General features: G+C 41.7%; 1 protein-coding gene across 1 annotated transcript; it reads left to right on the top strand.

Moving 5' to 3' along the window:
- Window positions 1-526: 526 nt before the first annotated feature.
- On the top strand, window positions 527-24,449 carry grip2b (glutamate receptor interacting protein 2b). The gene is made up of 24 exons (XM_068744718.1): window positions 527-566; window positions 3,032-3,112; window positions 3,787-3,925; window positions 5,173-5,318; window positions 5,900-5,983; window positions 6,065-6,140; window positions 6,730-6,875; window positions 8,647-8,794; window positions 8,888-9,057; window positions 11,898-12,026; window positions 12,226-12,378; window positions 13,322-13,508; window positions 15,254-15,399; window positions 15,484-15,564; window positions 15,869-15,932; window positions 16,335-16,480; window positions 17,533-17,677; window positions 17,933-18,072; window positions 18,469-18,651; window positions 18,742-18,901; window positions 20,487-20,601; window positions 20,922-21,146; window positions 22,729-22,875; window positions 24,252-24,449. The coding sequence occupies exons 1-24, from the start codon at window positions 527-529 to the stop codon at window positions 24,447-24,449; spliced, it is 3,249 nt and encodes a 1,082-aa protein (XP_068600819.1).
- Window positions 24,450-27,649: the final 3,200 nt, after the last annotated feature.

The following is a 27,649-nucleotide window of genomic DNA, read 5'->3' on the forward strand; positions in this document are numbered from 1 at the left end:
CAGCTCTGTGGGAGGAAGAAGGGTTGAGCTCATGTGAGGGTATGAACAGGGGACGATAAACCCTCTGGAAAAGGACAAATCATTAGTAAGAATAGCTCAAAATAGAACCACGGCGAGATGGGAAGCACGGGACGTGAACCATTTTCCTCCTTGCTTTGGATTTTATAGAAGAACACAGATTATATATCTTTTTTTTTTTTTTTTGAGAATTGATGAAAAAAAGCATCTTTTTGTCAACAAGTTATAAAGAGAAGGGAATTAGAGGAACGTTTGAATATCAGAATTTGCCCTCTGGAGATCAATTCATCGATGGGTTTCACAGGGGAAGGACATGGGTTAAGGAAATGCTGGATTCAGGGTGATGGAATGAAGATGGTGCTCTATCTGAGTGGCTGAGACTCTCTCTCTTTCTCTCTCTCTCTCACCTACTTTTTTTTACTTGAGGTGAAACCACAGCTTTCTTGTCCACTATAACAAATCAGCAAGGTTGCTTTCTGAGTGTGACCGTGCTGCCTCAACTACAACCATGCTGTGTGGTCTGAGGAGAGACACCAAGAACAGCATTGGTAAGAGAACCACACGTTTGATCTGAATAAATGAGGTCAGTTCGTTTTTTTGGTTTGCGTGGAACAAGGACTTCGGTGATCGTCTGGATTATTGGCACCTACATGTGTAGTTAGTCTGAGGGGCTGCTCGATGTATTCCTCCAGTGTCCCCTCTGTTCGTACATCTGTAATCTATAGATTTATAATAGATCTGATGGGATGAAAGAGATTCAAATGTGAGTGCTCACGACCATTGGCTCTGCGTGTCTTTTCACGTGTAATTGGAGCAGATATAGATACTTAAACTGGGTCTGGTGGTGCTCGGTTTATAAATAAAGTTTTACATCTGAAAATAGCATTGTGATTTCACTGTCATTGACGGAGCAGCCCACCCATATTTAACCTACATTTTGATTGTAAGATGGATAAGACAGCCTCGAGCGCGCTGAATTAAATGGGCAGGTAATTAACTCAGCACCTGCTTATATAACTTATATAGTAGCACACAGCCTGTTTTAGTCAGTGTAAAGCAGCTCGTATGATCTCATCTTCAAAGACAGCAACGCAACGGTGGATATTTCACTCCTGATGTGGCGTAAATGTGTTTGAAGCTGGAGCAGAATGACTGCAGGAGGGCTTTGTGGGAGTGTGTCCAGTCACGTGTATCGTGCTGGCTCTGCATTACCTACAGCTAATGTTGCCTTTTGACTGTGATGACAGCTGCTGGACTGTCAGAGTCCCTCGGGAGCCTGTTTGGTTTGCGATGCGTCGCTCACTTTGTGTGTTTGTGCATCACAACACCAGGAAAGGATATTTGTGCAAGGATGTGTGTAAATTAGTGTGAAATGTCATAATATGCACGTGCGTTTTCTATATCACCATAAATGTCCAGTTGGGATGCGGCTTTCTTTAAAGCATGGCTCATGTAGCTTGTCTCCATCGGAAGGGTGAGTATTCTTCTTTACCGCAGGGCTGGCCGAAGGTTACAGGTCAAAGAAAGTTTGACAAAACATCCATGCCTCTCAGCCTTCTGAAGGCGTCATCGTCAGCCGGACAGATGCGGAAACGTGACGTGGACACGGAGAAGGCGGTGGGTTTGATGCCCTCCGAGCGTGTGCTTCCCCCAGTTCAGTCTTATCAAATCAACAGGGATTGAAATTGACATACAGTCAAGCCTGCAGACAAACTAAAGAAAACAGACAGGCCTTCAACTCTGAAATATTATGTGACACATCTACGCTGTAGGATTTGATAAATTGATTTTTCCACTACTGCTACTATTATTTCTCTTATTTCCATTTGGCAGATTTAATTTGCTCTGAACGACAGCTTGAACCCCATTTATAACTTTTATTTGAATTTATGTTTTGGTCACTTAGCCACCATTAAAACAATACAATGGTAATACGACACTTAAAATGTCAAAATACTTCAATTGCTTCCATTTACAACCCCAAGTAGTATTTATTATGTAGTATTACCTGTATGTGCCTGTCATATTCACCTCAGGCAGTGTCTATCAAAATCTCTTGATGTGTAAATTACATGGCTTCTTAATATACCGTACAAAGGTAGTAAAGATGTCGAGTTTTAACGAGCTTTTTAAAGATGTCGAGTTTTTAACAAGCTCCATGTTGAACTGCTGTAGAAGTTTTACACCATGATATGACTAGGTGCCTGTCTTAAAGCACCTCCTCTCGATAAAAACAAAAAGAGACTTGCTGCAGCTCATCTTCAACTTTTGAATATGATGTTTAATCACTGTGACGAACCATGCAGAAGGTAATCCCCAGTGGACAGGATTAGAGAAGTGTCCGTCCAGTCAAGTTCCCTCATCGCTGTGAGTGCTGATATGCTTGTATGGCTGCAATGCAGGTTCAAATAGCAGAGCAGTAGTTTTGCTAATCTGAGGCCAAACCTGTGCTGTGTCAGAAACGGCTCCGACGGTGGGTGAACGAAGCCCACGTTAAAATCCGCTTCACCACAGAGCAGATTAAACATTTCCTGCCTTTATACAGCAGCTGCTGTAAATTACATGAAAATGACGTTTTTCCTCTCCATGCCAGAACAGGCCATTAACCGCATGCCGCTCGTTCGGGAAAATCCCCGTGCTTTCGCAGTCACATACATCAGGCAATGCAATAAATGTATTCTCGTGTAATTTAATGGTTTTCAAGTGCCTGTGCTGCAGAGAGGAGACTATTTTAAACCCTTGACCCTTTTATAGGGTCATTGCAGCGGCGTGAACTTCCTAGCTCCCGGGTTTAGGCTGATTTCTCTGTTTCAGGAGGGTAATGGGAATGAATGGTGCTATCGGCCAAGTGCTGCTTCCACAAGTCACCCAGGGTATAGTTCAGAGCAAGAAAGCATGAGTAGCCCCCGTGATGTTCATTGAAAGCTTGTCCGGCCTTCTGCTGCAGACTTTCCCCACATGTCGTCACAGTGCCTTGCTTCAGCAGCAACATTCCTCCCTGCTGTCTCTTCAGATGAAGGGCCATACTCAAAAGGGAGCAAGGAGCCTGGGCCAGCTGACCAATCGCATTCACCCCAGAGGCGCAGCTTCTCAGGTACGATGCATTCAAACCTGATCTAATTCCTGCCACTGCGCCCTGCCTCCTCAGAGACAACAGTCATGCTGCGTTAGACCGAGGCCTTTTGTTTGTGGAGATATTTGTCAGCTTTCCTTTGCATGATGTGATGCTGTGTTGAATGCTCAGATAAAAATAAAATAAAACAGAAAACGCTTGTGTGGCGTAGCTGTCATTTGGACTAAACCACAGCTCAATGTGGACCACAAGACAGAATGAGTCCTCTGATGGCATTACAGAGCCACATATCCATCAGAGTTAAGGTCAAACTCAATTTCGTTCACTTAAAATTCTAATTGGATTTCAGTTTATTGCCCAATTCATCTGCCGTTAGTTTCAATGACTTTTGTTTTAATAATGCGCTGAACTTCTTGTCATCGTCAGTATTTAGTGTGTTGTTAATAAAAACTGACTTCGTCTTCCTCATCCTTCTGAACTTGTCGCAAAGATTAATTCGGATTGAGGGATGTGAGGGGAAAAGGAAAAGACAGGGCAGCGAGAAACGTTTGTGGTCATGTGTCAGAGAGCGGTTCTGTAAGAGATTCGGGAAGGAAAGGCGTAGAATGGAGTCTTCTGTTGCCTTGTGGACGGAATGATTCTGTCAAGCAGATCATAATGTCGACTGGATCTGTGCCTGTGTCCACATCGGCCAGCAGAGGAGCACCGAGGAGTGACCACGGTTGACCTGATCAAAAGAGAAGGCAGCAACCTTGGCCTCACCATCTCCGGAGGGTCCGATAAGGACGGCAAGCCCAGGGTGTCAAACCTACGGCCAGGTGGGCTCGCTGCCAGGTGAGATCTCTGCTCTGTGACACATTTAGAAACAGGCAACCGCACAAAGCTGTCCAGACTTGTTACTCTGCTCACAAACATGCATGTTCTCCAAAGTTACACCAGCATGTGTGAACAGCACAACTGTAAGGGCATGTTAGATGAGCTCCAGGCACCCTTATTTATAAGTGATGCCCCCCCCAGCTGGTATCTATGGATCCACAGAGGAATCTAAATGTTCAATTTTTATTTGTATTTAACATTATGGAGGTGATTACGCATTATAAAGCATTACTTGTCTTCTTTATTTTAAATATAGTTAAATTAAGATTCACTTAAGACTAATTTTCCCTAGATTCAACCACGTGACAGGAAACGTAATGTTGGGCTGCCATATTATGAGTAAGCAGCATGTGACTTATGAGGAACACACACACACACACACACACACACACAAACACAACCGTCTTGGCCAAATATGTCATCACTTGTCAAGTGCAGGGAGGTTTTAAAGACAGTCAATGTGCTAATTCTTCCAAGCAGCTTGTCTTCCTACTGCTGAGTTCATGCTTATGTCCAAGTGCTGGCTAATTTACTGGGTGAAGAGACACTCAGCAGACAGGAGAGAGAGAGAGAGACTGGCAGTGAAATCCTTTGATGGGACCGGACGGATTAATTAATTAATTTGCTCTCCAATGAGCAACATGCTGAATTAGAATGTTACATGTGATGCACAATGTGCAATGTTCTTTGTCAGTGTCTGGGGTGGAGATGTTTTCAGTCATTCCCACCCCAGCGTCAGCATTCTGTCCTGCACAGCTGGGCGCGTGCGATGCAAATCAATACACTCATTATTGCCTTTAAACGTTACACATGTTGATTCTGCCTCTTTTGCATAATGGAATCCTGAAATTGAAGTACCGGTATGCAAGAATAGAGATGATTAATTCCAGATGAAACACTGTGAAATGATTTCCCATCATTAGATTAAGCATATTTAAAAGGTTCTATTCATAATGTGAGAACGTATCTACACTCTGCACAGTTCGATTTTGCCGACACTTCTGTTGTTCATTTTTAATTCCAGCTCCATGTACGCTGAAGGAGGCTGGGCGAGGGGGGGTTGCTGCAACACTGATATCTGATATTCTGACTTGAATTTGATGCACCGATAAACAGCATTGCAAAAACCAAGAGACACACAGAGAATCTGGATGTTATGCCAGTGCGTAAGCCAGCCTTGACGGTCTGTCCACGATTTTTCACAGAAGTGACCAGCTGAATGTGGGCGACTACATCAAGTCAGTGAACGGCATCAATTTGTCAAAGCTTCGTCATGATGAGATTATCAGCCTGCTGAAGAATATTGGGGAGCGTGTGGTGCTGGAAGTGGAGTACGAGTTGCCTCCGTTCGGTAGGCAAAGAATATTCTCATGGTCTGAAAAATATGCAGACATTTATAGAAAATCACAGACTTCAATTTTCCCAATGTAATGATTTCTGATGGCTTCAGGTCCTTCTGTAAAAAAATCCTGAGAGAAATGGGAGCAAACCTTAAATGCCTTATTTCCTCTGATCCTGAGAGCAGACCATATTACTTTTGGTTTTTACACCTGTAGGTATAAAGATATAAAGAAGCAGCCCAAAGAGACATTCATAAATAAATACCGATGCATTTTGAAGGCTTGCGGACATACAGAAATGGACATTTAGCTACAGCATACAGAAGACGGTGGTGTATGCGATTTCCATAGCCAGGAATTATATAAATGTCTTCTTTAGCTACCGTTCAGATGCTTTAAAAAAAGAAGAAAAAAAAGACAACCAGAATTAGCCTTAAATTAAAACAAGCCCTGCTGATACTCATTAAACATATTTCTGCAGTGTTTATTCATATGAATAAATCATCTTTGAGATGTCACTACAGTCAAACTGTTGTTAAAGCGTCTTTCTACCAGCAGCTTTCCATCATTGTCTTTTCCTCTCTGCTCTTAGTCCAGAATCCCTCAGGAGTCATAACCAAAACAATAGAAGTGTGTTTGCTCAAGGAGGGAAACAGCTTTGGGTTTGTCATGCGAGGTAGGTGGAGTTGTGGAAATCGGTGACCAATAAATTATCTTTGGGAATTTGCACAAATTTGCTCTGCGGTTTTATTTTTAGGAGGCTTCCACGAGGACTGGCGCAGGTCTCGTCCACTGATGGTTACATACATCAGACCTGGAGGACCTGCTGACAGGTCAGGACGTGGAAAAATGAGTTTGGGCTCCTGTGTAGCTATTTATGTCCTGTCTGCATTTCATATCTTTATCATGCATGAATGAGCCCATTCACGTCATGCATGCTTGCTCATCTCTGTAGTGTTTTACTAATCGCCTTATCTTTTTTTGCAATGAAAATAACTTACGATACGGAATTATGACTCCAAATGCATTCACAATATTTTTTTATGTGTCCATGTATTATTTTGCATTGGCTCATGCTTAGGCCGCTGCATCAAATTGTGACTGTGACCAATAAAGTGTACGTTAATTATCTTCAAAACAGAAAGGGCACTGCTCATCCTGAGGCTAATGCAACATTGCACTTTTACCCTCGATCCCCTTGAGACCCGAGAACAACAAAACACTGGAGCAAATATAATTTACTATGAGCGGATTTATGGCCTTTAAATTGTTTATCCTTCATCTCACCTGGGAGGAACACTCATGTGAAACTATTTAATGATTTACTCTGACCGGTGCTTAAATGCTTGCATGAACATAAATAAGACCTGTGTCTTATTTATTTTGTATTTTTGTGTACATTTTTGGTCTTTGTTACACTAGAGAGGGCACTTTGAGGGCCGGAGACCGGCTTTTGAGCATCGACGGGATGCCGTTAAACAGAGAGAAGCATGCTGATGCTTTGACCATGCTGCTGCAGAGCGGCCAGGAAGCGCTGTTCCTGATTGAGTATGACGTTTCCATCATGGGTGAGTACACACATGTGGTCTATGTGGAGGCATAATAATGTGCAGATGTCTCTTCGTGCTGAATGTCGACTTTCTGGAATAAATATATCATCTCCACACGCTGGCAGAGGTAGCCCTATGACATAGTCTGATTTTATTTATTTTATTGGAATAAAAAAAAAGAACAAATTAGCATTGACCCAGTTTTAATGTTTCCTTAATTTATTTGTGGGGAAAACACAAACAGATTGAGTCTATAGATGAATTAAATCTTACCTCCTTGCTCAGTAAATTATTCTACAGTAGACTGGAACTCACTGCAGAATATAACCTCCGTTTGGTCATGGTGATTAACTTTCCACTGGATCACAAACTCTGTGCTGCTCTGAGTAAAATAGGGCACGTCACCGAGGATAGTTGACACACATTATCTTTCTGTGTGAGTCCAGGATTCAGACCTCCTGCCATCAGACCAAACCAGCCAGAGGGTTCACAATTATAAGACCCAAATGTGGAAAAATGCTTACATACATTTTTTTTTTCACTTTAAGCTGCTTGCAGCTCATCCCCTGTTGAAACTCTTTCAAGTCATGCTATACCGACCGAGCAGCAAATATAACCTCATATAGGCAAACGGTAAAAATGTTGCACAGCTAACTGTGTGTAACTAAACATAAATACCCGTTCATGCATAATATCTAGGAGATCTCATTTTCATTTAATCTTCCTTGCTCCATGGGTCAATGGCGCAAAACATTTTGCTGCTTATTCATAATGACCTAAGCTAGAGATCAATACATTTTTCCTTATACCATTTATTACAGGCAGAAGTCAGATATCCTCTGCATATCCTGCATGTTATAAAAACAGGCTTCAAAGGTTTCCCCACCCGTCTGCTATGTCCTCATGCAGCAGTAATATATATATAAAAAGAGAAAAGTATAGAAATGAAAGTAAAGTAAAATGTTGCAGTGGAACAATTACAGTAAATTGGAAACAAATGAAAAGACTCCTTTGAACTACAAAATCGCTATCTGACTACAATACATTTTAATTACATTTTTCAAAGCAGTAAAATAGTTTGATATTATCAGAGGTATTACATGTAAATAGAGATTGAGGAGGAGAGTAGACAAGGACAGATCAGAAAGCATCACAAACACACTATGGTATTACATCTGTAAGTTAAAACTTTGCAAAGTGAGCTACACGGTCAGCGTTCTTTAAAAACATTATCCCATGATAGAAATGCATCTATTGAAAAAAAATTGTCACATGTTTTTTAATACACCCTGAAGTCATGGGAAAGTCCTCGATCCAAGTTCAAACAGCCTCTGAATATAATTTCTAAGTAAATTATTATGGTAGCCATACTCTACAAATTTGTGCAGTCAAGTGGGGATCCACCCAATATCTATTTATTGTATCTATTTTATAAGAGAGAATATTGTTTTGTTTTGGTATAGTAAATTATTATTTTTTGTCATATCTTTAGTTTTATTTGTCATGTCATATAGAATTATATTTTTTTCTGACATTAAATACAGTATTTGGGGTTCTCTGCATAATCTGTGATCAAAAATGCCCAAAACATTATTTTCATCATTTATTTCTGCTCCCTTTCTTTTATTATAATGTAATAATTATAAATAAAACTAGTGAAGTGTAAAATAAATGTGAAGAATTACAATGTGTTCTTAGCATTTATTGGGGATCCAGCAGTTTGTAGGTGAGCATCTATTCAATGGGCATCCAGTGATCTGATTGGTCTGTCCACCTTTTTCTGTTTCAGAGGCAGTGCAGCAAGCCTCAGGCCCTCTGCTGGTGGAGATCGTGAAGAGTCCATCTGTCAGCCTGGGGATCAGCCTCACCACAACAATATACAGGAGCAAGCATGTTATTATTATTGACAAGATAAAGTCAGCCAGTGTGGTGGAAAGGTGAAACAATCCTCTTATGCTATAGTGAGACAGACACCTTCTCATCGCCTTGAAGCTCCTCTGACTCAATCTGCCTCCGTGTCATTTGCTCAGGTGTGGAGCGCTGCATGTAGGTGACATCCTTCTGTCTATAGACGGGACCAGCACAGAGCACTGCTCTCTGATGGAGGCCACGCAGCTGCTGGCCAGCACTTCAGATATTGTAAAACTGGAGATTCTCCCAGCCAGTCAGAGCAGATATCCTGTCAGGCTGCTGGACACAGGTATGATCCACAGGTGACAGGAAACACGGCGCTACGGAGACGCCAAAAAGAAAAGTGAAGTGGCTGCTGCTGTAAAAAAGAGGCTGTTGGTAATTTAGGGGTAAACAAACAAATAACTACATTATTGATTCCTTTGTTGGTGTTTTTTGATTACTGATTACATTTGTATTTTTTTTTAAGTCAAAAAACTTTGGACAACACCACTCCAAAAAAAATTCAAGATGTCTTCAAATAGTTTTGTCTTTCAGTAGAGCATCAATCTTCAAAGGTTCTTATTGACTAAATTAAATTAATTCCAGCAACACTTCCTCAGAATGCCTTCACGCATGGTTCTGTTTAAGCACGTTAGTAAAGCATAATAGATCGACCTTTTGCTCTAACTCCAAAGTTCAACAGCTGCATTTTTAGATTTTTGGCACATGCAAGCAGGTTCCATGAAAATCCGTTCAACAGTTTTTGCGTAATGCTGCCAAAAGTCAGAAAAACAAACAAGCCAGTGCTGGTGAAAACACCACCTGCTTGACAGAGATAAAAAAAGTGGAACCTTACCATAAAGCACTTATTCTTGCCATTTCATTGTTTTTATGCTGATACTTCACTTAATTTCTACTTTTCACTCTGCTGCCGAAACTGAAATCATGAAAATGTGCAATAATTCTATAAAGACAATACACCGGAATGAATCAAATGAGAATCAGTGGATTCCAATTATTTGGACGATGAGCCTCATGAGACAAATAAGGTCAAATCATGCAACATACTGAAAAAAATCATTTTACTACAGAATTGGATTTTGATTGCAGTGCTATACTGGTACTTCTATACATTTTTTAAAGTATATACATATGCAATGTGAAATGCATGTAATATTTTCACATAATTTAAAGTATATATATTTTTCTCTTCAAGTGTAAACGTGTATGGCAGAGGGATTTATTGAGGACAGCCGTGACTAGCTGACGATTCATTTCAGTGTTGCATTATTTAAATCTATTTTAAAATTCCTGTTTGTTTGTGACTGTCGGGTTCCACCATCCTGTCATTACCGTATGTATTGCTGCTCTATTCTGTGTATCAGCCTGTATGTGTGTGTGTGTGTGTGTGTGTGTACTCTGCCAGCCACAACCCGTCTGCCTTTGGGTAAACACTTTAATGCATATCAACAAACCACTCGCACAAACACGCGTTCTCTATCAGGGATCATGCATGTTCTGCAGGCTAATTTCTGAGTCAACAGCTGCAGGGAATCATACAATATAACAAAGGGAGATACACTGCAGTTTAATCTAAAGACACTGCATCCTTTTGCTGAAATGATTTCTTTGTCATTTATCCATTTGTCATCTTTTTTTCTAGTCTCTCTGCACTGCTTTACTTTTATTTATCCTAATTGCAGTAATTCTGTACATACATGCTTAAATTCTCTGATATTTTTATGAGTACTTAAATAGAATACTCTAACTGCAGTGGCTCCATTGAGCTGTCGATTCAAAGTGCGGCACAAGCATTACTGGAAATTATGAATTTTTCATCTGAAATGTCTATTTAGTAATTATTCACTTCTCAGCTGAGGCGTCGAGATATTGTGATAAAACATAATATTTTCACAGCTTCCTTTACACCCAGAATAAGGTGTGATTATAAAATGCAATTTGTCTAATCTCCCTTGGGGATTTAATAAGACTGAAGCAGTATGGCCACTCAGAGATTAGAAATTAATGTTTCAGCATAGATTAAAACAAAAAAAAATACAGCACTTCTTGGAGTGGTTCCCGAGGTGAGCTTAACGCAGGTCGCCAGAGCAAACGCTTTTCAGGTTTCGATTGAGCCTGATTGAAACCGGTTCCCTGAAAATCCAGAGTTTTCTGTTGTGTGTAATTTAGTCAGAGTTGGATTTAACCAGCTTCCCTGAATGTTGCACGCATCCCAGTCATTACTGCAGTCATGCGTGTTTCTAGCAAATCCTCCATCCATGTGAGCAAGTTGTGAGAGATTAGACCCCTGGAAGAGAAGCAGCAAGGATTACTGTCATGTGTAACACTCAGTGACAATTTCAGCTGCATGAATCTGTAAAAGAGTTAATTATTTAGGTGTGTGTCACACAGGAGGAGGCCAGTTATCTCCCTTTGGATGCTTCAAAGATTCTGTTTGACTCAACGCACGCTGTTATACTTTGCCAAGAGGGATGAGATGTTTTTGAGAATTAATATTAATCTGGTTCCTGCAATTTAAAGAGGGAATCATCAACAGAATAGCTAAAAAAAAAAAAAAATGTTATCAAACTGGATTAAATTATTACATATTAAGGCCAAACCCTCAGCCAATCAGTTGCAGACACAGACACCCTGCATCATCAGCGATCAAGCTTTCAGCTGCACCCAATCAAGGTTGAACCACATGCCACAATCACACCCTGCTGAGCACAACCATCATGCCAAGCGGGCGACTAACTATGGTTGTCTTTGCACCTTCGGGCTCCTTTGAAAATGAAATTCTAAAAATGGTCTCTAGCTTGCACCTTGCTTTGTGGAACCTTGCTAGAAAATGTAAGATGTCTTCTTTTTTTTGCAGACTGTACGCTACCTCCAATTTAAAGTAATTCTGGGATGCACATGGGAAATACGTTAAACCGCAAAATTCCATCTGGCGTACCATGACGAAAAACATTAAATATCAATTACTTTGCTCCGAATGATCCCCCAGGCGCTGTGCAGCGTGGTGTAATTTTAGACGTGGAAATGAAAGCGTGCTTTCACGGGTGGAATTCGGGAACGTGCACGACAGAGGAGAAAGCGGATTTTGTTGACTTAATGGGTGCGCTTGCCTCCTCACTCCTGCAGTGAAAGTGCAGAAGAGCAACCATCATCACTGGGACCAAAGCAGCAACTACTGCCATCCCCCACATGCCAGCCATAGCAAGACATGGAGCAGCCCAAGCCACCCACACAACCAGCAGGACTACTGCAAATGTAAGTTATCACTTGTGACAGCACTGCTGCTGGCGAGGCACCATAGCAGGAGCCTTTTTTTTTCTTCAGCACTTTTGTTTTTCTAAGAGGTTGACTCAAATGCCGTTTCCCACATTTTTCCTATGTTGCATGATCCCATTCACTGACGCTGCTGCTGTGGATGTGAGTTTCATGCATGCAGTGCTGTGTCTCCTTTCAGCTCTGGTGAGCGGTGGCTTCTCCCCTTCCTCCACAGCCACCTCAGGTTTCAGCAGCCAGGGTAGCAACACGCTGCCCTGCCCCGTCGCTCCCGGCAGCCCTCGCGGCTCAACTGGCAAGAGGAGGGCCAGGAAGAAAGACCACAAGAGCTCACGTATGACAAAGCACAATCAAATCACACTTCCTTATTGCTTCGCATTGAAGGGTCAGCTCCGCCAAATTGGAAGGAAATCATTTTTGTCATTTGTAGTCGGGTGCTGGGTGTAGATTTTCTCCTGATCTGTGCAGCTGTTCCTTTTATCCAATAGACGAGGCAGAGTTACGTAACAGAAACGCCTCCTTTTGCTTGGCGTATCTAATAAAGTGGCCACTGAACGTTTTCACACATTGCGCCACCATCAGGCCAAAAATCTAAATGCATCTGTTGGTACTACTACGACTGTGACTACTTCTATTACTGCTACTACTTTATACTTGTCTTCCTCTTCATCCTCTTCCTCTTTTTTCCCGCTTCCTCTTCTTCCATTTCAGGGATATCCACAGCATATCGATTTTCACCATCTAACACATCTTCCTCTGCCGCACTAACTACTTGCGTTGTCCTCTCGTACCACAGCCACAAACACATTTCCTCTTCTGCTGCCTGGAAACTCCACCCTCATCATCCTTCTCCGGATGTAACCCCCCCCCCATCAGTCGAAACCGTCTCGCTCTAATCCGTCTCATCTTTTGAGCTCGAGCTCTATTGGCCTCTTTACTGATTTACAGTTTTCTAATTCGAACGACTTTGAGCTTCAATATTTATGAGCAAATCTTTTATACTGAACATGTTAACTAGACATTGTCACTAGAGGTTTTTAGCAAACTAATAGCATTTAGCTTCAGATGAGACACCTTTCCTTTTCTATTTCTCTTTGTATATAAACACATTTGACTGACATAAACGTGATTGACATTAATTCTGATGCCTCACTCCCTTTTCATTTCCGCGCCGTCACTAATTTTCCTCACTTTCCCACCTCCATTTTTTGTCTATTCACCTGCCCCTTCTTCACCAATGTCTTTCTGTGTGACCTCCTTCCCTCCCTGTGCCTCAGTGTCTTTGGCGTCCAGCTCTGTCGGCCCGGGGGGGCAGGTTTTTCATGTGGAAACGAGTGAGGTCGTCCTGAGGGGAGATCCACTCACAGGTTTTGGGATCCAGCTGCAGGGTGGCGTCTTTGCCACCGAAACGCTGTCCGCTCCGCCAGTCGTCCGCTTTATTGAGCCCGACAGCCCTGCTGAGAGGTAACGCGCCACGACACCCCATGAGGGAACAAATGTATAGGGGGGTCACCTTGAGTTGGGAGACCCCGGTGCTGGTCATTAAGCCACTTGTGATAAAAGGCTCATTTTAATCTGGTGTCAAATTCAGTGTCAGGACCTCCACAGTGGGCCAAAGGATATATTTGAGGGTTAAGATGATAAAAGCGCACACATTATTCAAATAGTTTCAATCATTGTTGTTTATATGGAAATATTGATGTTTGTTATTGTCACTGTGAGCCTTTCAAAGCATCACTGCACCTAAAAATAGCCTTGCATGCGTACAAACATGGCGGCAGAGACTCGTTTTTCTCCGTCATGTAAAAAAACAAGAACGATTGTATTTAATTGAAATGGTTAACATGAATAACCTTAAACTACGAGTAAGAACGCATGGCTTCATTTCTCAAATCCAAAAAGTTTTTTTTTGATTATCTCAGCAGTTGCCAGTAGTAGATCAATGTATTACACGTCATCCAGCTAGCGTTTCATTCGAGTGGCGATCACCCTCCTATACTGGTAGGTGCTCGTTTATTGATCAAACAGCACATGTTGCAGTCTCATTAACACACAGCCTCTGTCTGGCCCTGGTGCCTTATCTGTCCTTGTCACTGCAAGATGAATGATGATCTCCATGCTGGCAGTGCAGGGCCGTCTCCCCTGGGCCGTGTAGCACGATTAGTCTAGAAGCAGACAGGAGTGACTGTGATGTTGGTGACTCAGCCTCCAGGTTAATGCGCTTGGTTTTTTTTTAGTGAATTACTATCAGCGTTTAGAGTTTGGAGATATCAGATATACTATATATATGCTTATCAACTTTGGAGATGAGGTCAGAGAGAGACCGGACTTCGATGGTTTGGACATGTCCAGAGGAGAGACAGGGACTATAAGGGTAGAAGGATGCTGAGGATGGAACTGCCAGGGAACAGGGCTAGAGGTTAACTCAGGAGAAGATACATGGCCGTAGTGAGGGAGGCCGTGAGAGTGGCTGGTGTTGGGAGGACGATGCAAAGGACAGGGTGAAGTGGAGAACGTTGGTTTGCTGTGGCGACCCCGGATGGAACGTGGTTATCGACTTTTAGGGATCTGTTTAGATGTGTTGTGATTTTATTTTTTGGATTTTCTTTTCTTTTCTTTTTTCTTAGATTTTAATTTTTCAGTGATACACATGTGCTTATGATAAAGCACAGAGGCCGCATGTCATCTTAAGGAATGCATTTTAAACATTCAGCCCGTCTGACGTTGGAGTCAGAGGCTGAACGTTTCACTTGTCACAATCACTTAACTGAAAATTGATAGCAACGTAGGCACATTTACAGAATTTGGAGATGAATCGCTCAATCAAGAGATAGAAAGTTTAACAGAGCATTTTGGTCATGCCATTTCCATAGCAACGGTTGGTGTGTGATTCAAGTCTTACATTTTAGATTTCCCATCACTGAGACATTCATTCCTCTGAGGGTCTTTGATGTTCTGCCTGGACTTGTATTTGGGTTTTTATTTTTAGCTTCTTCTTTTGAGTGTGTGTGACTTTTGTGAACTTTCTTTACACTGAGAATTACATGCTTTTCTAAAATATATATTTAGTTACCTATATCTACCTAATAAGCTGACAGTTAGTCTGAGGTTAGGGCTTGAATGCATTCACATTTCTCAAACATTATTTTACTGGTTAAGGTTTCGATGTTTTAAATTCATAAATTATGCATGTGCTCCCCCCCGTGAAGCTGTGGGCTGCTTCAGGTTGGGGACAGACTGCTGTCCATCAATGGGATCCCAACTGAAGATGGCACTTTGGAGGAAGCCCATCAGCTGCTCCGAGACTCCGCTTTGTCCAATAAGGTCACAGTGGAGATCGAGTTCGATGTTGCAGGTAGCATGTTGTGAAAATATATATCTGTTTTTTGTGTAATATATTTGCCTTTTTCAATTCATATTTGTCTTTACTTTAAATCAGAGTCAGTGGTTCCCAGCAGTGGCACCTTCCATGTTAAACTACCGAAGAGAAGAGGAGTGGAGCTGGGCATCTCCATCAGCGGTGAGTTCGGTAGGTGTGAAGCCAACAGCAGAGGGCAGCATTGATCAATTCTCCACAAATTACACATTCTTTTTCATTTTTTTTTAATCAATCTTCTGTGATCCATAAAACTGAGCCTTGCAAATCCACCATGGTGTTTACCTCCTTACGTCTGTGTGCCTATTACCGGCATCCATCATTGACCCGTTCCGCTCTAACAGGCTCTGGAAAAAGTACACAAGAGTTTTCACGTGACACAAAAACGAGATGAAGTGAAGGATCTCTGTTTTGTCATCATACCATTTTTTTTTGTCTGTTTCACCAGCAAGTAAGAAACCTGGCCAGCCCCTTGTCATTTCTGACATCAAGAAAGGAAGCATAGCACACAGGTATGTCCTGTCATCACACAGAATGTAAACATCACTCCTGAGCGCTTTACTTCTCCCTTTCTGACAATTATCCCAAGGGTGTTTGTTTTAGTTTGTAGTTTAGGGAGACGTGCTTTCTCAGCCTTTGAACGTTCGGGGTGAACTAAGGTGACATGTGGGATTATTCCTGATCAAAGTAGAATTGTTGTACGAATCCACTATGTAGCACATGCATAATTGGATTGCGCTATCAAAAATGGATCAGTAGGGCAGAGCACATTTCGGCGCGGCTCAGTGTTGGTTAGGTTGAGGTTACCGTCGCTTCAGCACTGAGACGGCAGACTAACAAGATTCTCATGAGTCATGGGATGCGGCTACATGGTCCCAGTTAATAGTTGTGATCCTCTTGCTCTCGTCTGGTAGAACAGGCACTCTGGAGCCTGGAGACCGGCTGCTGGCCATCGACAGTGTGCGTCTGGAGAACTGCACCATGGAGGACGCCATGCACGTCCTGCAACAGGCCGAGGACATGGTTAAACTCAGAATCCAGAAAGATGAGGACAACATTGGTATAAAACACAAAATACACATACTGTATGTAAACTGAGCATTGCTGGGAGGTTACCAAGTCATTTTTTTTTTTTTTTTGTATTTCAGTAGCAATTTAAGCTACTGGACCAGGGGTACTGTGCAGTATTACCATTTAATGATATTTATACTAATAAAAAAAATATACCGGTGCATATAAAAAAGTACAAGTCTTCACCTCCACTGCATTTCAGAGAAAATATTGTATTTTATAATCAATTAAATACATGCAAAAACGTCCTAGTTGCTCTTTTGTTTAAAATTAAAAGTTAAGATTAATTATACTTTCAGAAAAATTTAATTTACAAAAAAACAGTGTTGAGTTTGCCAGAGCTCTTTGTTTTGTCCTTAAGCTAACTTTTTCAAAGAAGGAAAATCTAGTTAAAATAATAAAAGTTAAGTTTGTGTTGTTGAGCGCCTTTACGCACACACACACCATTAGTCTCGAAGCCCCTTAATCATCATGTGACACTTTAAACAGGCCCTGGGGTGGCAGTGCCTCAGTGGGTTGTGGCTTTCTTCGGGAACCGGAGGGTCGTCGGTTCGAGTCCCGGCCAAGACATGGATTGTCGGCTGGTGGGTGAAGTCCACCTCACGAGCACTGCTGAGGTGCCCTTGAAGTAGATGACTAATTTTTAATTCACTGGTAATGTCAGATATGCATTCAAATAATTTTCTGTATTATTATTATTATTACCAGTTAAATGTATCAAATATATTTAAATGGTAGATGGACTGCACTTATCCTCCACGGTGCCCAAAGCGCTTTACAATTTTGCCTCGCACACACACATTCACACTCCAGTGGGCGACTGCTGCCAGACCCACTGGGAGCAAGTTGGGCTTCAGTGTCTGGCCCAAGTAAGGACCGTAAGAGCCGGGATTTGAACCGCTAACCTGCTCTAACAACTATATTGTAGTTATGATAGTATATCATGCTGCATGGATTTGACTTGCTGTCTTGCAGATGTTGTTCTAATACTGTGTATTTTAATTGTAACTTTGCAATCTGTAACCCCCCGACGTGTTGCAGATGAGTTGGAGATGTCAGGCTCCATCATTTACACAGTGGAGCTGAAGAGATATAACGGACCATTAGGCATCACCATTTCTGGCACAGAGGAGCCCTTTGACCCCATTGTCATATCTGGCCTGACCAAAAAAGGCCTAGCAGAGAGGTGAGAAGCGACCAGCTGTGTGTCAAGAGAGTTATTTTCGAGAGATGGTGACAGTTAAGTGGACTTAGGTTAGTCAATTCAGAAGTTGTTGGAAACGTCTTTCTTTTTTTGAAATGAATTGAACATTAAACTGTCTCAATTTCCTCTCAAACAAGCAACCTCTTTGTTTCTGTCTGAGTCAGACTGTCTGGTTTTCCAGCCCGTCTGGTTGGAACGGGATACAGTTTCTCTGTCTCTTCTGCTCTAACCCTTCAGGACTGGGGCCATCCATATAGGGGACCGAGTCTTGGCCATTAATGGGGTCAGCCTGAAAGGAAAACCGCTGAGTGAAGCCATCCATCTCCTCCAGATGGCCGGGGAGTCCGTGACTCTCAAGATCAAGAAACAAGCTGATCGTAAGTTTTCATAGACCTCAAGGTCTTATTTATTTCCTTTTTTAATTACCCTCAACATTTACCAATAGCGGTTGTGCAAGCCGTTGCAGAACTGCGTTGCGAACAAGCTGAGTTGCATTGTGCCACAGATCAGTTCTCACTTCCCTTTAAACTTTGTTTTGTCGGCTTAAAACATTATTTCTAATTAGTTCCACCATTTTTCTGTTCAAAAAGCATTGGAGAAAGAGGAGAAACAAGAGAGAATATACATAAGCGTATAAAGACGGTTATAAAAGAGTCAGTTTTGATCCGTTTTTTTATTTATTAGGCATGACTGAGTGGATCTGCTGCGGTGCAAATGACAGGAGGTTATTTCTTCCTTTATCCGCTCTGATTTGACTCGCTGTTCATTCCCAGAGTCGGAACACCAGCCGCCTCTGGACAGAGAAGCTGGCTTTTTAAGTGATGCAGAGGATGAACTGGCAGACTTCCACAAGACCAGTAAACACTCTGAGGTCTATTCTACCACCGTTCCCAGCATAGACTCTGCAATGAGTTCCTGGGATAGCTCAGCATTTGACGCGGGCTACAGCAGCCAAGGTGAGGGCCGCTGGATGCTCCAAATCCAAATATGACCCATTTGTTGAGTAGTATAACATGACTGTTGTCGACTTTTTCGGTGGTTTTCAGGGGCATATTTTCACAAAGCATCAGATATATTGCTCAATCCAAATGATTGGCGGCGTGCAAAGCCCAGGAGCCAAACCAGCCCCGGCGCCGGCGGGCTAGTTCATCACACAACGCTATATGATGGAAGATTCACTGACGATGAGTGGGACAAGATACCTGGGTAAGTTTAAATGCCTGCAGTTACCTCTCTGTTGACATCATTTCATGTCGGTGTAGCTTTAAGTGTTGTTTTTTTATTTAAATCATTCTGTCTACAAGTGGTGGTGGAAAATAAAGAAGTACATTCATTCATTCGCTGTACTAAAACGACGTATTCATGTACTACTAGAGTTTAAAATAAGGATTTTCTTTTTTACTATTTCAAATGCATTTTCTTTACACATCTATTTAATTTATAGATTAGGACTTTAAATAAATTACATAAAGTAAAATAGATTAAATATAGCACCAGTGGTTCTTCAGCTTCACCTTGCCTTGTGAACCCTGACAAAATGTCCACTCGCACGGGTAGACGGGCTCTGCTCTGAGGTTTCTGCCTGTTATTAAAAGGCAGCTTTCCCTTGCCGATGATGCTCCGTTATTAGCAAAGAAGCCCACCCTCAGACTTATCCTTTAACCATTTGGAGGGTTCTGACCCCTTAGGTATGGCACCCGAGGACTAAACCAGCTAAGTGCGTATATGAGGTAGTTTAAACTACGACACATTAAGCATAAATTAAATGGAACGCACTGTTGCATGTGTTTTACCAAGGTAATATCAGGATACATCACACAGGGAATCACTGCTGCATCCACCTGCATAATGAGATGATGAGTTCGTAGGATTTGGCAGCACCAAAGCAATGTGGTTACAGATTGCAGACAAATGAACACCCCCTCGTCTCGCCCTTTCTACAGCGGCCACTAGTGCATAAGGCCCTGCAGAGCCTGTATTTTCTTTGACCCTTCTGGACCACTTTAGAAACATGGTGGGGGCAACTTGGGGGACTCCATGGGTAAGGACTTGCAGACAGCTTAGTCTCTGTAGGTATAAAGGCAAAACTCAAATCATTTTCATAATGAGAACATATTTCATCATATCCAATTTTGCCGGCCCTGTCTTACACAATGGGCCTTTCTACGAGTAAAAGACCTGAGTTATATTTTCCACCACTGCGTGCCAAATATTGCTCCTGTTTTCTTTTCCCCCTCTTCGGGTTCATTGGCGAAATCAAACGGAATTATTTCCTCTTCATTTTGTGTTGTACGTTTTCATGTTTTGTACTTTTCCAAACTGTCCTTTTCTCTTCTTTCTTAGGTGTTCTCTTTCTCATCTGTTTTACTAACTGCCCACGAACACTTTGGTGTTTCACATTGATGCGTCTTTTTCTGTCACCCCTTGTCCACACCAGAAACATTTCCTCAGAAAGCACCTAAAGCGACTAAAGGATACATCAACATTATGTCTCGTCACACTTTTTTTTCCCCCTGAACATTTGTGTCACATGCTTTCAATTTTCAGCTTTTTTTTTTTTTGGGTGACTTTTGTGAAATTGAGCTTTTTTTTTTTTTTTTTTTGAGGCTTTATATAATCTAGTGGACTTCTCAGCATTGAAGCTACTGCAAGTGAGAGCATTTACTGGAAACTCTCAATAGGAGAGATTTTCCAAAGGCCAAAAACTGCATTTCCCATGCTGCTCTTGTTAGCAGCACCAGTCTGGAGACCACTAGGCTGCTCTCATGTTTTGGTTCCTGCATTGTCATAGATTCATCAGCCCCCCTCGTTGCAATGGCACGCTGAACCAGGAGGACAGCTTCTGGTCCCAGGCTCTGCAAGACCTTGAGACCTGTGGTCAAGCAGAAATTCTCAGGGAGCTTGAGGTATGCTGTGATTCTCCTCCAACCACTCCTGCTAGTGGTTTCTTTCCACTTTTGCCTTATTTATAGACCAGTGTTGGTCTAAATGACCAGGCTAGATAAAGCATTATTATAATCACCACTGTGTACAATCTGCTATTAATTGTGACGAGACAGAACGGGGCCCTGCTGACATGCCTCGCAGCTTTAGCTCGAGGCCTTAGCCTCAAATCAGGGCTCTCTCACTTCATGGGAGATGAAAGTTTTGCTTATTTTTACATGGTTGTGGCTGCATGGTTTATTATACTACACTGAATCATTACTGTGGTTTTGTCCTCTTTCAGGCATCAATGACAGGCAGTGCTCTTAGTTTGTATCTGGAGGAGACTCGGACCAATGAAGACTCCATGTTTGAGTCTGAAATCAGTCCCATTCAGAGTGAGGGAATCCATGGCAAATCCAAGAACAAAAGTAACCTGAACATGTTGGCTGGAGCTGGAAATGTACCGTCCTGTGGAAAAGGGGATCTGTCTGACATTTTGTCTCCCACTGTTTTGGAACTGCACAAGGTACTCATCTCCCTCCCACGATTGGAGGGAGGAGGGGACGGGATGGGGAATGGGTTTGTCCGTCCGTCATGTTTTGTTTCCGTAACACGACCTTTTCTCACAAGTTTATAACAAGAATTGTTAATTGCATTGATGAAACCTTGGATTTCCAGATGTTTTTGAACAAACTGCACTTTGCATCAGATTACTGTGAAAATCCTCAAGAGATACTGATGAAATAAATACAGCATAGAGTTGTATGCGTACAAAAGGTACACAGATCTGCTGTGTACTTTTTTAATAATGAAAGATCCAATGCAAGAATGCCCCAGTTACACGACAGACCCAGTATTTTCTCATTTAAAACGTGTATTATAAACCATTATTTTTAAATAATTGTGACAATTCATTGACTGAAGCAAAGAATGTTGGAAATGAGATATAAAAATGATTCTTCTTACTCGTCTTCTCACTTATACATTGGGAAGATTTTCCACATTATCTCAGTGATGACTGACTGATATCCTTCAGCTGCTTTCACAACTTCATGATCTTGGTTAACAAAAAATGCCCCGAGGAAATCCGCCCATTAAGTAATGTTAAACCTGTGAGCCTCCTTTGCAGGACTTTCTGTGCCTGTTGGTAAAGTGCAACTGGCACCCAGTTCAAACCTGGCTAGTCACAACTTGCTAGCAGCTGCCCTGCCCATGCAGTGGGCCTGCCTACGTGTTCGGTGTCATCTACGCCATATTGAGAGAACAGCAACGTCAAAGCCTTGTAGTGTAGAAATGACAAATACTAATACATGCCATGAATTATGTAATTGATGGTGATCTCAAGTTTATGTTTCAACGGTGTTGGAGAGTATGTCGACATCCAAAGAGATAAATGACGCATGTCTCTGTGAAAACCACCTGTTACGTAAATATGCACAGTGGGCAGAGGGAACAAAAGAGGCTTGTACGGTGTTGGCTAACAAAATGTGGATTTAGGAAGCAAAGGTTTGCATGTAAAACGATCTACATTTCAGATGTTTACCCCTCGATCTGGAGTACAGGATAGTTATTTGTTTGCCCAAAATCATTTTTGGTCTGGTATCACTGCTGCTTTTTCATATTTTGATTGAAATGTTTCATTCTTTTCATGTTGCGCCTTAGCTTTTGAGTTTCCCATTGTGAAGCTGGAGGTTTATTGGTCTAAACTCTAAATTATGAATTCATTGTGCGGTTTGTTGCAGTGGTGGAGGATGAGTATGTCAGTCACATTATTTATTTGATTGATTGTAATGAACTATATCCACACCTCGTATTCTCTCCTGCTCATGAGCGGAGTAAAGCATTCACATTCTATCCTAAAGGTAGAAGTGGATTGACGCATTCATAGAAAGATTTTCATTTAGCATTTTGTTTTAATGTAAATTAACTACCGTAGTTGTCAAATCAGTTTGCTTGGCATAGGGGCTGCTTCTTTATTGGCATGTTGACATAGTTTTTGAATGCAGTATGTTGATCCAGTATTTCAGTGCTGATTTAAAGAAGGTGGGATTGTTGTAATAAATGTTAAATCTGTTTCTGTGTTACTATAAGCTTCCCTGTATTTGCAGGTGATGATAAAGAAGGACCTTGAGAGCCGTGACTTTGGTTTCAGCGTATCCGATGGGCTCCTAGAAAAAGGGGTTTATGTCAACATGATCCGTCCGGATGGCCCTGCTGACCATGCGGGGTTAAAACCTTTCGACCGCATTCTTCAGGTACCGTTTGTCAAAAACAGTAAAAATAAATAGACATTGTAGAAAATTTACTACAGGAATCAATGGGAAACTGTATGCTAAACTAGCAGATGGTTTTATTATCTCTCTCTCGAGGAGGTTCTGTTTTCGCCTGCGTTGATTTGTTTGTCTGTCAGCAAGATAACTCAAAGTTGAGGACAATTCTTGATGAAAATTTCAGGAAATCTTGGAAATCTTACCAGAAAGAGTTGATTCAATTTTGGTGACGATCCAGAAGAGATCCTGGATCACTTTGGTATTTTCGGTAGCATTGCAGTCAATGGAACTTTTAAAATTTGTTCCTCAATATCTCGGTTAATTGACCGATGTTTAGTCATGTAGGGTGGGGACCGCTATCTTGCCACCAAATTTCATCTGGATTGGATCCGGATTGCAGATACTTTCGCCATCCGGATTTTCCCATTTACTTATAATGGAGGCTTTTTCAAAAAATCACGTCTTGTAAAATATGCATTCAATTCACTCACCAAAAATTAGTCATAAAGGTGTCTGATATGCACTATCATGCAAAATGTCTTCTGGATAAGAAAAAATTGGAAATTTTAACATTAAAACCCCATTAGTGAGGGTTGCTATGGTGACTTTTGCCACTTTAAAGATGAGTCTTGCCCATAACTGCTAATGTTTTTGACTATTTTCTTGATTAAATGGGAAATAAAACCCAGCGATAAAACTGACCATATTTCAATGAGCAAATTATCTTTACAGTGAAAAAAGTTAATGTAAATTGTGTTAAAAGCACAACACTGTCTTTATTTTCTAACTTGTCTGTTTGACAACTTGAGATGATGACCTTGACTCATCAGTTGCGAAATCTGAGACTGAAGTCAGACGGGGACAACCTCATAAATCTATCTGATTAATCATTCTACGCAATCAGTAATTATCTGTTCCCTGCAAATATGTATGGCAGTAATCTGCCTCTTTATACTGTAGCCAATTGGAACGGGTTTCTCCATCAGACAGACCCTATATGTTGACCTAGATTCTTTTCTAACGGCCTGTTGTTCCTGTAGCTACATAACTGGCTTGTCTCTCGTCTGCTGCATTGTCCTGCCTCCAGCATGCTGATGGCATGATCCCAGATATGTTATCCCAGCTGGGGCATTCATTCATATAAATGTGCCTTTCTCTCCAATTGTTCTGGGTTAGTTTGACATCTGGAATTAATTGAGTGATATTGTAGTTATTTCTCTCAAATTGATTTCACACTGATGACTAATAGACTGAGTAACAAAAAAAAAAGTGATTTTTCTCATGCTTGACTGAAAATAGAATAAGTGCATTTTAAACACCCTGCTTATATTGTGATGCATTCTGTGATTCTGATCTTCCAGGTGAATCGTGTCCGGACCAGAGATCTGGACTGTTGTCTAACTGTGCCCTTAATTATAGAGGCAGGAGATTGCCTGGACTTGGTCATTAGCAGGAATCCACTGGCAGCTGTAGACACTGGGCTGCCTGCTGACCGTGATGACCCCACAAATTCCCTGTTTTGTTTTCCAGAGCGCAGAACCAACAGCATTGCCCTGTGATCCAAGCATAGACCCTATGAAAAACAGCTAGAGTGCTCAGACCTCTCTCACACACACACACCATACCATGCCATGCTAGGTTAATTTTATCACATTGGACCTCTCGGACAGACCTTCGCACTCATGTTCAGCACGTACAGCATTCTGAAACGGCCACTCTCACCGCCTGAAAGCATCTCTCACAAAGTTAAAAGTGCACGTGTTCACTTATTGCCAGTTTTAGTCACTGCATTAACGCTCAGAGGTGGCTCTGGCTTCAGGGCGGCCCCCACCCCCATCCGCCAACTGCTTCCTTCTCCAGAAGCGAAACCACATGTAGGGTTATATAACATGGTGTTATGGCTTCTGACTGAGCCAGGATGTCAGCGGACACACGGCGTACATTTACTACATCTTGTTCTCATTGAAAGAACGTTTACATCTCGTTACATGGATGCACATAACAAAAAACACACGCATGCAATGCTTTGTATGAAACACATGGTGTTAATGGACTCGAGCTTCAACCAGACTGCATGCATGAGTTACTTCAACCACAACTTGGCTCATCGCCCCTTTTGCCAGGTTCCCCTTCACACCATCTCTAAATACAGAATCGTTTGCAGACATTATTGACTATATTTCAAAGCTCCACGTATCTTAATACCAGGAACGCCCACGAAGACACTTTCCTTTGTTTTCTCCCATGTTCACAGATTGTCTTTCACGTTGGATTTGTAATGACTGTTTTATTTATACAGACTAGTTGTATTCGGTTTCACCTGCTGCACACGTTTCCAACACTGAATTTGTACTGAATAATGCACATCAGTTTGAATTTCCCTCTCACTTTGTGTCCATTCCGTTCCAGACATGCAAATCACTGTTAATTTGCATGTCTTTACATAGCATTGCACCAGAATGGTTTGGTTCCTGGCCCATGTTTTTTTTCTTTTGAAAAAGAATCACAATTCTTCCTACTTTCATCGATGACATTTCTTTTCACCTTCACCTTTTGATTGATTTGCCTGCCTGCAGTAGCTGTTTATCTAGCAGTATCCATGTGTGTTTATTGCGCAAGTTTGTTCTCTGCAATTTGCTCCTCTTTGTGCTAAAGCTTAAAATAAAAAAAACATTGGGGCGAGCTCTAGTCCAACAGGAATTTTGAGTGCGCCACCTTTTTTTTTTTGCAATCCCATGTTTTTTTTCCCAGCCTTTGTGTTTGGTGTGTGTCACGAACCGCCTGCTGATCCAGCTGCCTCTGTGGACACCATAAACATGTTTTAGTGTCTTGTATGTCATGCTGAAATATTTGTCTTTAGGACAGCCTTAGAGAATGATTTTCAATCTGATTTCAAACTTGTCTTGTTATGTTGCATACAGATGCCTATTTTAAAGGTTTTTATTATGTATTTTAAAGTAATGCAATTTTATTTTTGTCTTACATGTCATGGTAAGCAGTGTTTTATTTTCGTTTGCAGTACATGGACATTACAGTAACTTTATGTATGCTGAATTTGGCTGCAAATATTTCCACATCTTCCCTGAAAATGTCAGGAAGGGAACTTGAAAGATGAATTATTTATTTATTTTAAATTAAATGTGTTCTTTCATTTATGAGAATAAAGTTATGAGACCATAGTCGATTTGGTTCCAAACTGTTATTCCTTTGACTCTCCCATAACAGATCACAGCATTGGAGATAATTGTTTATCTCCAAAACACGGATTCGAATCTGACTTGCGACCTTTCTGTGAGGAGTTTGCATGTTCTCCCCGAGTCTTCGTGGCTTCTCTCCGGCTTCCTCCCGGCGCAACATGCAAATTGGGTGAATTAGTTAAACTAAATTGCCCATGGATGTGAGTGTGTGTGTGTGAATGATTGTCTGTGTGTGTTCCTGTGATGAGCTGGCAGCTTGTCCAGGGTGTACCCCAACTCTCGCCCGCTGGCTGCTGGGATAGGCTCCAGCAAGACTCGTGACCCGGTAATGGACAAACTGTTCGGAAGGTTCGGATGAATGGATGTTCTAAATTCATTGGCATTAATATGGAATTTTGCAGCTACAACAGATTCCAATTATACAGGATTTACGAGTCGGTTTGTGGAAATATTTGACCATCCAGGAGAACATTTGTGAGGTCAAGTAGAGAGTTGTGTTACTCAGTCACCAGTCCATTCTAAAAGTGTTCAATCGGGTTGAGGCCAAGGTCCTGCAGTTCAATTTTCTCTAGACCAAACTCCAAACCTTGTCCTCCTGGATCTTGCTTTGGTACTGGGGCACATTCATGCTGGAAAAAATGGTCTTCCTCAACCGAGTATGCAATATATCACTTGGTTTGTGGAGGTACAGTATTACGATTTCTCTTAACCTAGCTCAACCCCTGCAAAACAACCCAATTACCCCCATACCATTATCCCTCTTCCATGATGCTTTTCACTAGCAGTATTTTCCTGGGCATTACATTGTACTCGACAGGTTTCTGGCACACTCAAGAATTGACCCTTTGCTTACTGTATGCCGGGGCTCTCGCACTATCATTGGTCTGGCTTCTGCTGCCATGTGTTCAATTGCGAGTCCCATTATGAAGTTCCTCCATGACATCGTCTCATTGGTGCATTTCTTGAACAGGATCGAAGCATTTCTGGCAGCCAGGTCAAGAATATTATAAAACGCTGCCATTGGCCGTCTTCGTGGTGCTTTCACTGAGTATTTCCACGCTATTTGATCAAGCACATCTACTTCAAGCTTGGTTCTGTTGTAGTATGTAAGTCTCTGGTTTAGCCTTGCGGTCACTTGTGAAGTTGACAGCTGTGTGGGCAGTGCTTAGTATGGAAATATCTTCCTTGGTTTGCATTGATAGACTATTGCACATTTCAGCACCTCTGCAATGCAGAAATGTGGACCAAAAAGCTGTCTATCAGAAAAACATGCTGTTTTGTAAATTATTTGGAGGCCCCCCTGCAATGCCTAAATAAAGGCTAAGAAGCTCGCAAGAGCACATAAAACTAGCAGAGGCTTACATTACAGAAATATAGCCTAATAATAAAGATGATGATAATGAGTCCTCATGTAGGTCTCATACTTTGAAAATGAGCTGATGGGATGTCGGCAAGTGTGGAATTTGATGTTTCCAATCGTCTTTTTTGCTAGGGGGCATCTATAAGATGATTCACGAATCACTCTGAGCTAATTGAAGCTTCTTCCAAACACCAAGAGACAT

This window comes from Brachionichthys hirsutus, chromosome 2 (genome assembly GCF_040956055.1).
Source record: "Brachionichthys hirsutus isolate HB-005 chromosome 2, CSIRO-AGI_Bhir_v1, whole genome shotgun sequence".
NCBI classification, from domain to species: Eukaryota; Metazoa; Chordata; class Actinopteri; order Lophiiformes; family Brachionichthyidae; genus Brachionichthys; species Brachionichthys hirsutus.

What these genes read in the sequence shown, in the direction of transcription:
- grip2b (XM_068744718.1), top strand. Translation starts at nt 527, where the DNA reads ATGCTGTGTGGTCTGAGGAGAGACACCAAGAACAGCATTG. An exon ending in CTTTGGGTTTGTCATGCGAG is followed by an intron (nt 5,984 to 6,064) that starts GTAGGTGGAGTT and finishes TTTTATTTTTAG; the next exon opens with GAGGCTTCCACGAGGACTGG. An exon ending in GCTGGGCATCTCCATCAGCG is followed by an intron (nt 15,565 to 15,868) that starts GTGAGTTCGGTA and finishes CTGTTTCACCAG; the next exon opens with CAAGTAAGAAACCTGGCCAG.